Raw genomic sequence first — 14,172 nt, forward strand, 5'->3', positions numbered from 1 at the left:
AGCCCTTGACACGACCAGGGGAGTCGGCAGCCAGGCAAATCTTTTCAGAAAAACACGCCAGCACAGCACACTTATCTCTTGTCTTCCTTTTGCAAGCCTGGCCCAGACACTGCCGAATCTTGTCATCTTCCCGCCACCAGCGGCAGACACCTTTGACGGCTAGTATCAAAACTCGGCACATCCTCAACCTGGAGGTCGTTGATATTGCCCCCTCTATTCTAGGCCATCAGAAAGGTTGGGGATATGGCTACCAACAGTTCATCACTTGTTACAGAAGCAGTAGCCAGCAAGATCTTGCCGACAAATGTCGCTGGAACCCCCCAAGCCAATCAAGCCTTCATGGATCAACTCGTCCAGCTACCTGCTACTCTGTGGGAAAATAGCGACGTTCTTGTACTCGAGTGCCGAATCGTCTTCACAGCTCTAGCTTGTATTTATCTGGGGTCCCATGCCTCTCTTCGCCGCCCCCCATCAGCCAATCCTCCCAAGAAGGATGGGAAAGAGAATAAACATGGAGGACGGGATCGAGATGATCAATTCGTGCAGGGTCTACTCCCATCTGACGCCATTATATTCCCCATATTGGCTGGCGCATCACTTGTAGGACTCTACTACTTGATTAAATGGCTCGAGGATCCAGACATCCTTAACAAGATACTTCGGGTCTATTTCTCCATCATGTCACTCGCCAGCCTGGGAAAGCTCTCTGCGGACTGTCTGCATTTCTTGGTGGGATTTATCTTTCCGAGCGTGTGGACCGCCAAGGACGGTAAGCTTTTCCATATCGACGCTTCCAGAAGGGGCCAGTGGTATACGGCTGAAGAGTCCCCAGATCGAGTATGGGATGACAAGAAGAAGACTCCTCTTGCGGGTTGCTGGTCCGAGATGAATATTTTTGACTCTAAGAAATCTTTTCTCTGGGGAATCCGCCATTCACTTCTGGACCAGTGGACTATCCGTATATCGCTTCACGGTATCGTCAACGAGACCTTTAAGGTCAAGTTGGTCGATATTCTGGGCGTCGTCCTCGCCGTCGGAGCAAACGTGTTGTACTACGCGACGGAATCGACCGCTTTATCGAACATTATGGGCTACGCATTCTCATATACTGGCATATTAGTGTTGTCGCCCACCACATTCACTACCGGCACTGCCGTCCTTTTCGGATTATTCTTCTACGACATTTACATGGTCTTCTACACGTGAGTTTTATACCATTGCGCATCTCTCGGTCCCCTATTAACGGCGAGGTACAGCCCATACATGGTGACAGTCGCCACTAAACTTGATGTCCCTATTAAACTCGTGTTTGGGGGACCGAAGAAGGTTAGCATGCTTGGGTTGGGCGATATTGTCCTTCCTGGAATATTCATCGGACTAGCCCTGCGGTTCGACCACTACATGTATTACCACCGACAGCGAAAGCTCGTCCCCATCGAGTTAAAGATCAAGGACGAATCATCAGGTGAACTCGTCACTAGTACCCAGACGCAGCGGATGATAGTGAAGCCTGACTATATAAACCCGCAAGGACAGTGGGGAGACCGATTCTGGAGCACTAAAGTCAGCAATATGTTTTCACCTGATGCTACGCCTGCACTTAAGGCATCGGCATTTCCTAAGCCTTATTTCCACGCAACCATGTTCGGATATTTCCTTGCGATGCTGATGACGCTAGCGATGTTATTAACTTACCGTCACGCCCAACCCGCGCTGTTATACCTTGTCCCAGGCGTCGTTCTTGCTGCTTGGATTACCGGTACGTTGCGGGGCGAAATTCGCGAGATGTTAACGTATACCGAGGATGGCTGGCTAGATACAGCAGACACTATTGTGGAGGTTGACGGAAATGGAAACGTCATTCAGGAGGGCCGCCGTGATGCGGCCGGCGAGAAAGAGAACATGGGAACCAAGAAGAAGACGCCCTCCGACGCCAATCCAACCAAGATTACGGAAAAACAACCCAATGGGTTAAGGCACAATGATTCGGAACCCGCCGAGGTGGAGAATAAGCCGGCTAGCTATCCCGTTTTCCTTTTCTCTATTGAGGCACCAGCTCCCTGATCCGGCTTTGACACGAATGGGAAGAGTTTGGTTGCCTCTTAGTGTAGTGGCACCTATATGTGAGAGTCCAAAAAGACAACGCCTTACCCTGACTTGTAGATTCGCGATGTTTCTTCAATGAATCCAGGCACTCGCCTGTACCAACGTACTAGGTCAGTTGGTGTGCATGTATTGCTTTTTATGTACCCATTTTAGTGTGGTAGGGTGTCTCCATTGGACTACTACAGTGATATCGCTTCTAATGTGGTACCATTGCCTAAAAAGCAGCGTACCGACTTGAAACATAGGTATCTCTCTCCGTACTTCTGGCGTTGGACACATTCTGTCCGTGTGGCCGGGTTCTTACACGACACATTTAAGACAGCGACATAGGTCGAGTGGAGATAACCTGCTTCTTAGGGATTACTTCGGGACACGATGGACCTTTTCGTGCTGAAAAAAACAAAACCAAGGGTTATAGGACGGAGAATATCATATGCCCTCCTTCCGCTAAAATACGTCGCTAGAATAAAATGTTAGGCGGCTCGGTAGACATAACTAGCTTAACCAATAAGCCTCGACCTAGATTATTGCTTAGAGTGAAGTTCAAGTTACTCCCTGTGTCATAGAAGAAATCCAACCTAGGTAGCTCACAATCAAATTTGTAAGTGTCAATGTTTTCGCGCAACGATATATTTGCGTCGTCTTCTACAGCATGCAATATTAGTAACAAAATGAAATCGAGGCACCTACATATTGGCAACCCAACAGTGCATAGGTAGGTACCGAAAGTAACATGTTGCCTTATATGAGCGGATATTAATATAAAGTTACGTTAGTACTATTAAGGTTGAAGGTGCTCGGGGGACCTGCCCACTAAATAGCACAGGTACATACTACCTAATAAGTAAGATGTCTTTTATTAAGATACTATAAGTAAGAAAGTAGGTATGTACCTAGGTACCTTAAAAGATAGGTACCTACACTTACCTATATATACTTTAAGTACCTCTTGCCTACCTTTTATATAGATAGGTACCTAGGTAGATATACTTTAAGTATCTATCTACTTTCTATATAGCTTAGTAGATATTATTATAAATAATATATATTTATATATTCAATAATATATATCTTATACTTTACTTACCTTATATTAAAAAAGTAAAAAAGTAAATTTTAATAATATATTTCTAGTAATTAAATAGAAAATAGAAAATATTTTAAATTTAATTTATTTATTATTAAATTAATTTTATTAATAAGTATTAATTAATTTTAAAGATAAAAACAATTCTAAATGTAATATCTATAGACTCTTATTTTGTATAGGTTTTAATTAATTTAGTTCACTATAAGGCACCTGCAGGAGGTAACCTTCATATCTGAATACATCAGTGTTGTACCTTTAATAAATTGTTCAGTCACCAGTGAAGTTGTCGGGGATTTCACCCAGCCTCAGAAGTGTAGGTGAGACAACCTCCATCCTACCTATTTCTAGCATGTTCTCTTGTTTTTGAGGCATTAGGTTCCTACAAACGATATCTCCTCTTGGAGCGAAACTGATATCTGACCTGCACAAATTTCTAGCATATCTTCGACTCCTAACCAGATATACAGCACCATGGGGTCATCAACAGGCAGGGTCGAGATCATTCAGTATTTGGTTGACACTCGGCGTTTATGGCCCCAGGCGGCCAAGACAAAGGATCTCGAGAATGAAGTGAGTACGAGCGACTCTTCATTAATCTTCTTAGTGCGGTGCGCAAGTGTATAGGCGGCCTTACAACAATTGGGAGAAGAAAAAAAAGCCAGGATGGAAGGAAGCGTGACAGAGAACGAAGCGAAGGAAACTCCAAAGAGATGTGAGGAAATAAGAGACTGACGTCGATCCGCTCCTATCTGGCAGGCTTCGCAGGCTCTCGCACTCCTTAGCCGCGAGGAGCGGGATGCGGTGCTGCGATACTACTTCGTAGCCGACGCCAAAATGTCGCTGGTGTCTGCACTACTGAAGCACTGGGTCGTGAGCCGATACGCGGGTGTGCCTTGGCGGGCGACACAGTTGACGCGCGACGCCAACAAGAAGCCCATATTCGTCTTGGGTAGCGAGGGTAGCAACAAGCAGCCTGTTGCCTTCAATGTCAGCCACCAGGCCGGGCTCGTAGCACTAGTCGCCGTAGCCGGGTACGCGGACGGGGAGGGGGTGGTGGATGTTGGTGTGGATATTGTGTGCACGAGCGAGCGCCGCGCCCGCGATCACAAAATCATCGCCAGTCAGGGCTGGCCAAACTTTGTTGACATGCACTCCGACGTGTTCGGGCGGTCGGAGGCAGGGTACCTGAAGCGGCAGCAGCAGGATAGGGCAGGCCCCCGAGAGGATGAGCTGCTGCGCCAATTCTACACGCTGTGGTGCCTGCGCGAAGCGTACGTCAAGATGACGGGGGAGGCGTTGCTCGCGCCGTGGCTCAAGGACCTCGAATTCCGTGGGTTTCGGGCCCCGGAGCCTGGTGAAGGGTTCGTACAACGACCTGACGGCTTCGACGATGGCGGCAGCGACGAGCTCGTGGCAAGCCTCGAGGTGATTAGGGAGCACAATGTTGTGTTCAAGGAGGAAAAGGTGGAAGACGCGAACATCTGTCTGCGGTCCCTGGGCCCGGACTACATGACGTGCACAGCTGTGCGGACACCGGCCCGCAGGGAGGATGCGCTAGGTTGGAAGCTAGGGCCCTTCCAATTCCTCACGCTGGACGAGATTATTGCGCATGCGGAAGCGCATCTGAGGGATTAATTTCTATACCATACTTGCATATTCATTGCCTGCTAGGTATGATCACGGTGAAGCCTTTTCTACCCTTGGTTGCAAGGAAGGATTTTGCGTTAGAGTGATGGGTACGTAGGTATGTATGTACAGCCTGTTGAGGTGTGGAGACAGGTGAGTGATACCTTTATGCTCTCTCTCTCTCTCTCTCTCGCGTAAGGGATGCTATGAATATGGTTCTGGTCATTGGGTTATGGAGGTCTGGTTTCCTATTTGATATGGTACGACAGACTATCATCATGGATTCAACATCAACCCGAGCCACGGAGATGCGTGGTTATTTAATGATACCAGTACACACTTATTACCTACGCCCCTGAGGGGGGATCACAGTGTGGCATTGAATAGTGTCTGTCGTTTGCAAGTAGTGGGGGAGGGGTCTACTTCACACATGCATGTTGATGTATCTAGAATCTAGAACGTTTCCTATTATTGGAATTACTAACGACAGTAGAGCCACCCTTTGCTTTGTGGTAATGGTTTAATGTACCATCGCTCTGAAGGTGTCTAAGTGTGAGGTATGCTGACATGCGGATCAGCCATTTGCCTGTCTTCTCAGTTATTTCTAGGAGCTGGCCTCTGATCTTACTATGAGGTAGGGATAGATGCTAGTTGATATACGTTGAAGCACCTCAGTACGCTTCTGTTGCCCTTTTGCTGCAAGGTACCTACGGGTAGAAACATAGGTACCTCCCCGAAGGCTGAGGAAAGAGAGGTAGGCATAGATAATTTTAAATAACCAATCACGTTGGCTCTATTTTTTGAGAATTTTACTTTACGTTATATGCTTATAAAAGTAGCAAGCTCTAGCTATAAATATACTATAGTATATAATGCATATACTTTATTTACTTATACTTTTATCCCTTTATAAATGTACTTTATTAAGTATCTATTTGTAGTCAAGTGCCTATGTTAGGTACCTCTCAATGTGCGACCAGGTACCCACCTACCTCTTGTGGTGTATGGGCTGGCGGGATCTCATTGGCCAGGACAGGTGATTTCTTCCAACCCTCTGGAGCGTTCGATGGAGGTAGCCATGACCTGGTGTGCTACTACCGTTCCTGCTCCAGCCGGCCTTTATCAAGCCCACCACCGCCTCTTTTGGCACTAAATAGAGACTCGTACCGAAAAACGTCATTTTTTTGGGGAAGTCGGAGGGGGAAAGAGAAAATGCCAGTGCCGATGTTGTCTTTTGTCAGAAACGACCATCAACATTCCTAACCAACATAGGGACGGCATCAAAACATCCCCTAAACAATCTCCTCCTGCAGATATACCACCAAGATTCAGCAGTCCAACCCAGCCTAAGGACGGTTTTTTTTCCCCCCCTCCTACCCCTGTGGATTTCAGACGTGCTCTTTTAGGCCATTCGAACCATTCGGCCCTCGTGTCACTCATCAGTTATCGTCTCGAATGAGTCCTCCACCTCAACCTAATGGTTTCTGATCAATACGCTGCCATCGACTCCAAAAAAGATGTCTGACACTGGAGAAAGGTAGGTGTTCCATTCGCAAGGGAAGCAACGTTAGGGGCTGTCCGGTGCTGCGTCAGTGCGATGAGATACGGCACCCTAGAGATCCCCTACTAACTTGCCTCCCTAGCAGTCAGCACAAGAGGTCAAAGTCAACGGCCCTATCGTTACTCCGGCGCAAAGACAGGGAAAGTCGAAATGACGATGATGCCACCTCCGAAGACGGATCACAAGCTTCTGGCCTTGCTTCGCTCCCGACAAATGTCTCGGCCCCTTCCGCTACCCCTGGATCGCGCAACCCCCCAGCCAAGAGCTACAGCCAGAGAATGTCGCTTGGCGGAACCCCATTGCGAGACCCCAACTCTCTAACGTCGGTTCGATCCAATGCATCAGAAAAGGGCTCTTCCCTCGAGCAATCCGTGCGCAAGTTTCGAATCGTCGAGGCCCTACGAAGCGGCAACACGGCCGCCATCTCTAAGGCAATCCGGGAGACTTCGGAGGGTGGACCTCGTGCGAGCACTTCGTCTATGAATGGTGCAAATCCTACGCCTCTCGAAGATACAACGGTTCTACACCTTGCTGTACAGTGCGCGGAGTATGAGGTGGTGGAATATGTCCTGTCTGATGGTGCCGGATATATCGACATAAATGCCCGAGATAAGGATGGGAATGTGCCCTTACATATCGCTGCTTCCCAGGGGCGCGGACCGGTGGTCCGCCTGCTGTTGGAGCAGAAAGACATCAACGATGCCATTACAAACAATCAAGGAAAGCTCCCATTGGATGTAGCGCGAAACCCCGATATCTTTCAACAACTCCAACTCGCCAGGACTCTGTTCGTTCAGGACAAAGTGAAGGAGGTCCAGGACCTGGTGCGGCAGGGCGCCTATGAGACCTTAGGGAATATTCTCGAAGAGCCCCGCGTCAAGACGATACTAGATATCAACAGCATCGAATTGCCCTGTGATCCCGTTACCGTCCAGGCCGGGGGGACACTGCTACACGAAGCCGCTCGTAAGCGGGACACGAAACTAATTCAGGCCCTCCTGCTTCACGGGGCCGACCCATTCCAACGGGATCGTAAGGGGAAGCTGCCTCAGCAGGTTACTAACGACGATCTTACCCGTGCGATGCTCAAGCGCTCGCCTGCTGCCGTCGCTGCTCAGCGTGGCATTCAAGAGAAAGCCGTGCTCGGTCATGTGGCCTCCCAAGGGGGATCCGGGCCATCTGTCGCCGGAGACCCGCTGGCTGGTCGCGAGCCACAGATGAAGGGCTACCTCAAAAAGTGGACGAATTACCGAAAAGGCTACCAGCTACGTTGGTTCGTTCTTGAGAACGGCGTTCTCAGTTACTACAAGCACCAGGACGATGCGGAAAACGCTTGTCGGGGAGCCATTAGCATGCGCATCGCCAGACTACATATGAGTCCGGAAGAAAAGACCAAGTTTGAGATTATTGGGAAATCATCCGTGAAGTATACCCTGAGGGCCAACCACGAGGTCGAGGCAAAACGATGGTTCTGGGCCTTGAACAATGCGATTCAGTGGATGAAAGACCAGGCAAAACAGGACGAGCGCCAGAAGGCACAAAGCGCCGAGATTCTACGACAGGCCCGAGATAGCCTGGTAAGGCCGGCAGAACCATCCGTGAACGATTCACACAGTGATATTGCAAGCTCTGTCGAGCCAAGGAATAGCACCCAACTGTCTCGCCTTCCTTCGACCAGAACGTCTGCTCCTCGTGTAGGGATATCCCGCGCTAGTACCGCCGGAAGCCAGGACGACGAGTTTGTCGATGCGGGGACGCCAGAAACGAAGGCGCAAAGCAACGGAGCCCTAACAATACCCGGCGAAGCGGACGATGACGACGACGACGACGACTACCCAGATCAGTCGAGCCGGGGTGATGCCCCAACAGCGACGAAGGACGCATTCAATATTACAGCTCAGTCCGCGAGACTCCAACTCGACACCTTGGCATCCGTGAGTGCGGCATTGCAGGTGGAGGCCCATCGGAATCCGTCTATGTCACTTGTAGACCCTAAAGCATCGCAAGCGCTTGCTACGTACGACGCGGCTATCCGAAGTCTGAAGGGGCTTATGGGGGACCTTCTTCGGATTGCCAAGGACCGCGATTCACATTGGCAATATCGCCTAGAGCAAGAAGTCGAAATGCGACGGATGTGGGAGGATAGCATGGCCAAGGTAGCTGCGGAACAGGAGATTCTAGAGGCGAGGGTCGGAGAGGCCGAGAAGAGGCGTAAGATGGCCAAGCGTGCTCTCCGGGAAGTCATCGGAAGCACTGCCGAAGGTCGTCCGCCAAGCCGTGATAGCGCTCACGTTGTACATCCTCAGACGGGAGGTGTAAACGAAGACGAGCCGGCCGAGACGATGCCCTCGCCGAAGAGCGTACTCCGCCGATCGGGCACACGCCCACACGCCGTGGAGATATCAGAAGATTCCGAATCCGAACAGGAGGAGTTCTTCGACGCGGTAGACGCAGGCGAAGTGAATGCCGAGCCAATGCCGCCGTCTGACGTCGCGCCGTCCGCCGGCGCTGCGCAAAATGTCGTAATATCCGGTGTAGACATCAGCAGTGCTTTCAGAGGTTATGAGAACGGATTTCGGCAGCGGCTCAAGTTGGACGAAGATAACCGACCTAAGATCGGCCTATGGGTAAGTCTGGAGAGGTTACCCGATTGCAATGTATTCCTAACATCTGTTATAGGGGATCCTAAAGTCGATGATCGGCAAGGATATGACAAAGATGACACTTCCTGTATCTTTCAATGAGCCGACGTCCCTGCTATATCGGACTGGCGAAGACATGGAATACGCCAACCTATTGGACATGGCGGCAGATCGGTCAGACTCGATTGAGCGTCTGCTATACGTGGCTGCATTTGCGGCGAGCGAGTTTGCTTCGACTATTGGTCGTGTCGCTAAACCTTTCAACCCGCTTCTAGGTGAGACGTTTGAGTACGCGAGACCGGACAAGGGTTATCGTTTCTTTATCGAGCAAGTTAGCCATCACCCTCCCATCGGGGCTGCGTACGCCGAGTCGGCGAAATGGACCTACTGGGGCGAGGCCAAGATCGATTCCAGGTTCCTGGGCAAGTCCTTTGATATCTATCACTTAGGCACCTGGTTCCTAAGGCTCCGTCCCACTGCCGGAGGCAGGGAGGACTTCATCACGTGGAAAAAGCCGAAATCACAAGTTGTCGGTATTATTACAGGTAATCCCACCGTGGACAACTATGGACTGGTCGAAATCAAGAACTGGACGACTGGGGAGGTCTGCATGCTGGATTTCAAGCAGCGAGGTTGGAAGGCATCGAGCGCCTACCAGCTCTCCGGAAAGATCCTCGACGCAGATGGACGGCCACGCGTGAGCTTGGGGGGGCGGTGGAATTCCAAGATATATGCTCGCCTTACGCCTGGCTTCGAAGCAACCGTCGAGGAGCCGCAGGACACGCGGGGAAGCATTAGCGACCCCAGCAGGGCCTTCATCGTCTGGGAGGCAAACGTTCGGCCCCAGGGCATCCCATTTAATCTCACGCCATTCGTGCTCACGTTTAACCACATCGACGATAATCTCAAGCAATGGATCGCTCCTACTGACTCGAGATATCGCCCGGACCAGAGGGCGATGGAAGACGGCGAATACGACTTCGCAGCCTCCGAGAAGAACCGGCTCGAAGAGGCACAACGAGCTAGGCGGAAAGCGCGGCAGCAAACAGGCGAGGAATTCATACCTGCGTGGTTTGAAAGGGCGACATGTGAGATCACCGGCGTAGAGTACTGGAAATTTAACGGCAAGTACTGGACGCAGCGAGAGAAGTTTGGCAACGGGGATGCCTACGCGTGGGATGGTCTAGAACCGATTTTCTTCTCGGAGGAATCGAATTAATGGGATCCTTGATGGATAGAAAAATTCTGTATTTAGGTGAGTAAATATTGCCTTGTAGGTTGCAGAGGGAGGAGGGAGGGGGGGGGATACAGTTCCTCTATACGGTGGTATGACACGAGTTTGTACGTATGGAATTCGGCAAGGCTATGCGAATAGAGAGCCTACTCTGCTATGGGATACTGATATTGTTAGGTAGTAAGTACATGGCCGTGGACGCCCTGGTTCTGTCCCGTATCGGGCGAACCAATGAATCAATGGTCACCATCTCTATCTTTTTATTGTTACGGTGGCCGTATGTGGTTGTGGTTGACAGACCGGGACACCCAGGACAAATAGCACAGCACGCCGTGATCTGCACTAGAGGACGAGAACCACTTAGTTGCGAGGGTGTGTTTTTGCTGCATGTCCAACATGATACACAGTGGTGCTGCCCTACCCGCTCGCTACCTGTATAGTGCTACGTATTTTTGGAAATGCCCAGGGAAGGGCAGACAAAGACAGGGGCGTGGTGGAGCTTAATAAGCCGGTGCTGGATCCTATTCTGATTAGATGAGATGATGCGTGGGCCGCGGCCCACTCACTTGCCTATCGAGGCCGAGCCTCGGTAAAATGGCAAGATGGTGTCGTGGTGTCGTGACGGGCCAATCGACAACCTCGCGCTCTATCTCAACACCAGACGCGGCAGACGAACTGAGCCCTCGTCCGCATCGTCGAATATATATGCGTATTCCTCTGGACATACACAGCGGACGCACACCCAAGATCGGTCCTTTTCCGACGCCTTTTGCAAGTTTCTTTCAGCGACCGCAACAGCATACCACGGCGTACCGCGGCATCGAGCAGGGATCTCCAGGCCTAGGCACGTACTGCAGGATTGGCAGTCCTGAACCTTGGGTTGGCGAGACATACCTACACAGGCTGGTGTCGGCCAAACACCTTTTTGCATCTGCGTTGGACAGTCACATCGTTACATACGAGCACCCTTCTGGTCCGCTTGTTGCGGTCCAGGCGAGGCCGGGGGAGAGACGACTGAGGACGAAGACGGGAGAAGGCGACGACAAGCCGGAAAGAAAGATCCGCCAACGGTCGGACAAGCAGCCTCCGCCTAGCTCCGACGAGATGGGTGAGCATCGGCCGACGCTGGTCAGGCCGCCGCCGCTGGACGAGTCCAAGGCCCCCATCGAGAATGCCCTGGAGCTAACCGAGCTGAGCATCATCGGACCCGTAAGCATTCCCGCACATCCTTACCCGTCTTTCTCTATCCTCTGTTGCGTGGCATTGCGTACCTATCATCCCCCGTGCCTCCTCCCTCCGCCGCAGGCCTGAAGCCCACACGGCAGGAAGAGGGTAGGCAGGCGATGGGTTACGGCCACTGGCAACGAATCAACGATGCTGACTCGGCGCTCTCTGCTCGTCTGACGTGCAGGACCTCTTCACCAATACGCGCGAGCTCTGGCATCCTCCCGGCGCGCGGGGAATCTATGGAGGTGCCGTGATCGCGCAGACATTGGCTGTAAGTGGTAATCTACGTAATCGAGTACTAACTTGGACTTCTGAACCCCCCGGCATATCTGCTTCGTTCTCGTTCTGCCTCGTACCCCCTTACAGGCGTCCCCCCTTCCTCTCTCTCTCCTATGTACATATTTTTTCCGGTGTGACTCCTCTACTCTATGGCTATAGCCTCGTCTATATCTCCCTGGGTTTGGGTCCGGATCCTCAAGTAAGGGCCTACAAGTCGGGATTTCCCCGTGACCCCCCAATTCTCTCTCTATGCCCTACGCCCCCCCCCATACGACTTATCGAGCCGCGGCAAGCGCTCCATATTGGTGTCCGCGGCGCCTCTATTTCCATCTCGCCCGGTCCATCTCGCCCGGCCTTATATCCGCTCCGACGTAGGGCAGATGCCGAGGTGCGGATAAGTTGATGGAGCGTTGTGACCGAAGGGTCAGCTTCCCCCACCCCTTCTCAGTCTTCGTCGTCACGCTGCCTACGTATACGTCTCGCGGCTATGCAGTAGATTAGAAGCGGACTTGGTGGTAGTTTCACCCGTCCTAGCCCCTATCCAGAATCCAGGAATCCGTCTCACTCGCATACACAAAGGCGGTAGGAAGTCGACGCGCTAGGGCGCAGCGGATTCTGATTCATATCAGATCGTCGGATGACTGCTTCGCCCTCTGATCCAACGCCTGCCTACCCTACTACGTACTTGCCTACCTATTTTCTCCTATCTTACTCGCCTCGCCTTACCGCATGCATGGTACTACCTTCGGTCAACTAACGGACGAGTTACGCGCCCAAACAGGCAGCACAGCGCACAGTACCCCATGACTTCGTCGTACATTCATACCACTGCTTCTTCGTGCTCGCGGGAGACTCGAGCGTGCCGATCCTGTACCATGTCGAGCGCGTGCGTGAGGGTCGGTCATTCTGCACGCGGACGGTGCAGGCACGACAGCGCGGGCACGCCATCTTCACGGTGACGTGCTCGTTCGTGCGCGAAGGGAGCGGCGGCGCCGAGGCTGTAACGCACGCGGCGTCGCCGTCGTTAGCGGTTGCCGCCCGGCTACTGCGCGACCCGCCGCCCGACGACTACGAGGATCCGCGGTTCCTGCGCGACGGCCACGCCGCCGACGACCCCTTCCAGACGTGCCGGCGGCGACCTAACGATGGCGAAGAGGCGGAGGAGGAGGCCCGCCGCCCACCGGAGCAGAAGCGCGTGTGGCAGTGGGTGCGCGCGCGGGGTCGGATCAGCGATGAGGGGGGCCTCGCAGCACACCTGAGCGCGCTCGCCTACGTTAGCGACTCGTACTTCATCGGCACGGTCAGTCGCATCCACCGGCTCTGGCGCTACCCAGTACCCCTCGAGGACGTCACACGCCTTGACCCGGAGGTGCGGGAGCACCTGCGAGAACTGAACGACTGGGAGGGGTACGGCAAGCTCGAGGAGTACAAGGATCGGCCGGAAGTGGGGATGATGGTTTCTCTAGATCAGTGAGTCCTTTCTCCATTTCATCTTTCTCGCTTCCTCCTATCCTCCTCCCAAGACGTCCGGCCTCTACGTATACAATAAACCATCCCTGTCCCTGTTGCTAACGCCAGCGTCGCCAGCTCAATTTACTTCCACAACCCGAGGAAGGTGCGGGCGGACGAGTGGATGTTCACCGAGATGGAGAGCCCGTGGGCGGGCGACGGCCGCGGCGTTGTCACGCAGAAGATATACAGCAAGGACGGCACTCTGCTGGCCACTGCTTTCCAAGAGGTGAGTCCCGGTGGGCCTGTTCGGGCCGCTGGCTTCGATGCCTCTTCCCTCTCTTACCCTGTCCCGTCCAGCTAGCCGTCCATCTAGCTGGAGGTGAGCACGACAGCAGCTGACGGTTTACTGCGAGCAGGGCGTCGTACGATTAAAACAGAAGGGAGAGAAGAAGGGCGAGGATGGTAAGAAGGGGGGGAGGCCGAAGAAGGAGGAGGAGCAGGAAGAAAAAGTAAAGGCCAAGTTATAAGAGCGACTTTTAAGCTAGCAGCTACCTTGTAAGTTGGAAGGGGGCGGATAAAGCTGGAACTGGGGCAGGTGAAGATTCGACGCGCTAATTCTTTCTTTATTGGTTTGCTTTGGCGTAGGTATGCATTTGGAGACTTACCCGTCCTTCGTGGTTCGCGGCCGAGCCGCATAGAGTGTGAGACGTAATAACACGTACATAGATAGATAGAATGAAGAATACCCGCACAATTATCTGCCCACCCAAGCACGGCCGCCAGGCGCTCTCCGAAGCCGGCGCTTGTCCCGTTGCGGTCGCCCTCGCCACGAAGGGGCGCTAGCAGGAGCGACAAGGCCGGGTTGCTTTGGGGGCCGGGGTGGCACATGGATGTGTACATGCCGAAGCGGATTAGGTACGTGGATCGACCTGGAACGGGTTCCACTGTGGGTTAT

The 14,172-nt window shown here is 52.4% G+C and overlaps 4 protein-coding genes across 4 annotated transcripts; all 4 read left to right on the forward strand.

Moving 5' to 3' along the window:
• Positions 1-68: 68 nt before the first annotated feature.
• On the forward strand, positions 69-2,141 carry GGS23DRAFT_217547 (signal peptide peptidase-domain-containing protein). The gene is made up of 2 exons (XM_051511945.1): positions 69-1,202; positions 1,257-2,141. Exons 1-2 carry the CDS (start codon positions 244-246, stop codon positions 2,062-2,064), a joined length of 1,767 nt encoding a protein of 588 aa, XP_051369336.1. The 5' UTR covers positions 69-243; the 3' UTR covers positions 2,065-2,141.
• Positions 2,142-3,402: 1,261 nt separating this feature from the next.
• Positions 3,403-5,017, forward strand: GGS23DRAFT_579578 (4'-phosphopantetheinyl transferase). Its single transcript, XM_051517067.1, has 2 exons — positions 3,403-3,766; positions 3,953-5,017. Exons 1-2 carry the CDS (start codon positions 3,668-3,670, stop codon positions 4,829-4,831), a joined length of 978 nt encoding a protein of 325 aa, XP_051369337.1. The 5' UTR covers positions 3,403-3,667; the 3' UTR covers positions 4,832-5,017.
• Positions 5,018-6,212: 1,195 nt separating this feature from the next.
• On the forward strand, positions 6,213-10,549 carry GGS23DRAFT_217613 (oxysterol binding protein). Its single transcript, XM_051511946.1, has 3 exons — positions 6,213-6,359; positions 6,466-9,010; positions 9,063-10,549. The coding sequence occupies exons 1-3, from the start codon at positions 6,340-6,342 to the stop codon at positions 10,242-10,244; spliced, it is 3,747 nt and encodes a 1,248-aa protein (XP_051369338.1). The 5' UTR covers positions 6,213-6,339; the 3' UTR covers positions 10,245-10,549.
• Positions 10,550-11,363: 814 nt separating this feature from the next.
• On the forward strand, positions 11,364-13,744 carry GGS23DRAFT_599150 (Thioesterase/thiol ester dehydrase-isomerase; the record flags this gene model as incomplete). Its single annotated transcript, XM_051518884.1, has 5 exons — positions 11,364-11,468; positions 11,671-11,757; positions 12,547-13,235; positions 13,353-13,503; positions 13,634-13,744. 5 exons carry the CDS (start codon positions 11,364-11,366, stop codon positions 13,742-13,744), a joined length of 1,143 nt encoding a protein of 380 aa, XP_051369339.1.
• Positions 13,745-14,172: the final 428 nt, after the last annotated feature.

The sequence above is a fragment of the Durotheca rogersii genome, assembly GCF_024521655.1.
Source record: "Durotheca rogersii strain YMJ 92031201 chromosome Unknown GGS23scaffold_22, whole genome shotgun sequence".
Taxonomy (NCBI): domain Eukaryota; kingdom Fungi; phylum Ascomycota; class Sordariomycetes; order Xylariales; family Xylariaceae; genus Durotheca; species Durotheca rogersii.

Coding starts and splice junctions, on each gene's coding strand:
- GGS23DRAFT_217547 (XM_051511945.1), top strand. CDS start 244: ATGGCTACCAACAGTTCATCACTTGTTACAGAAGCAGTAGCCAGCAAG. Junction 1,203..1,256: donor ATTTACATGGTCTTCTACAC/GTGAGTTTTATA, acceptor GGCGAGGTACAG/CCCATACATGGTGACAGTCG.
- GGS23DRAFT_579578 (XM_051517067.1), top strand. CDS start 3,668: ATGGGGTCATCAACAGGCAGGGTCGAGATCATTCAGTATTTGGTTGAC. Junction 3,767..3,952: donor CAAAGGATCTCGAGAATGAA/GTGAGTACGAGC, acceptor CCTATCTGGCAG/GCTTCGCAGGCTCTCGCACT.
- GGS23DRAFT_217613 (XM_051511946.1), top strand. CDS start 6,340: ATGTCTGACACTGGAGAAAG. Junction 6,360..6,465: donor ATGTCTGACACTGGAGAAAG/GTAGGTGTTCCA, acceptor TTGCCTCCCTAG/CAGTCAGCACAAGAGGTCAA. Junction 9,011..9,062: donor GACCTAAGATCGGCCTATGG/GTAAGTCTGGAG, acceptor CATCTGTTATAG/GGGATCCTAAAGTCGATGAT.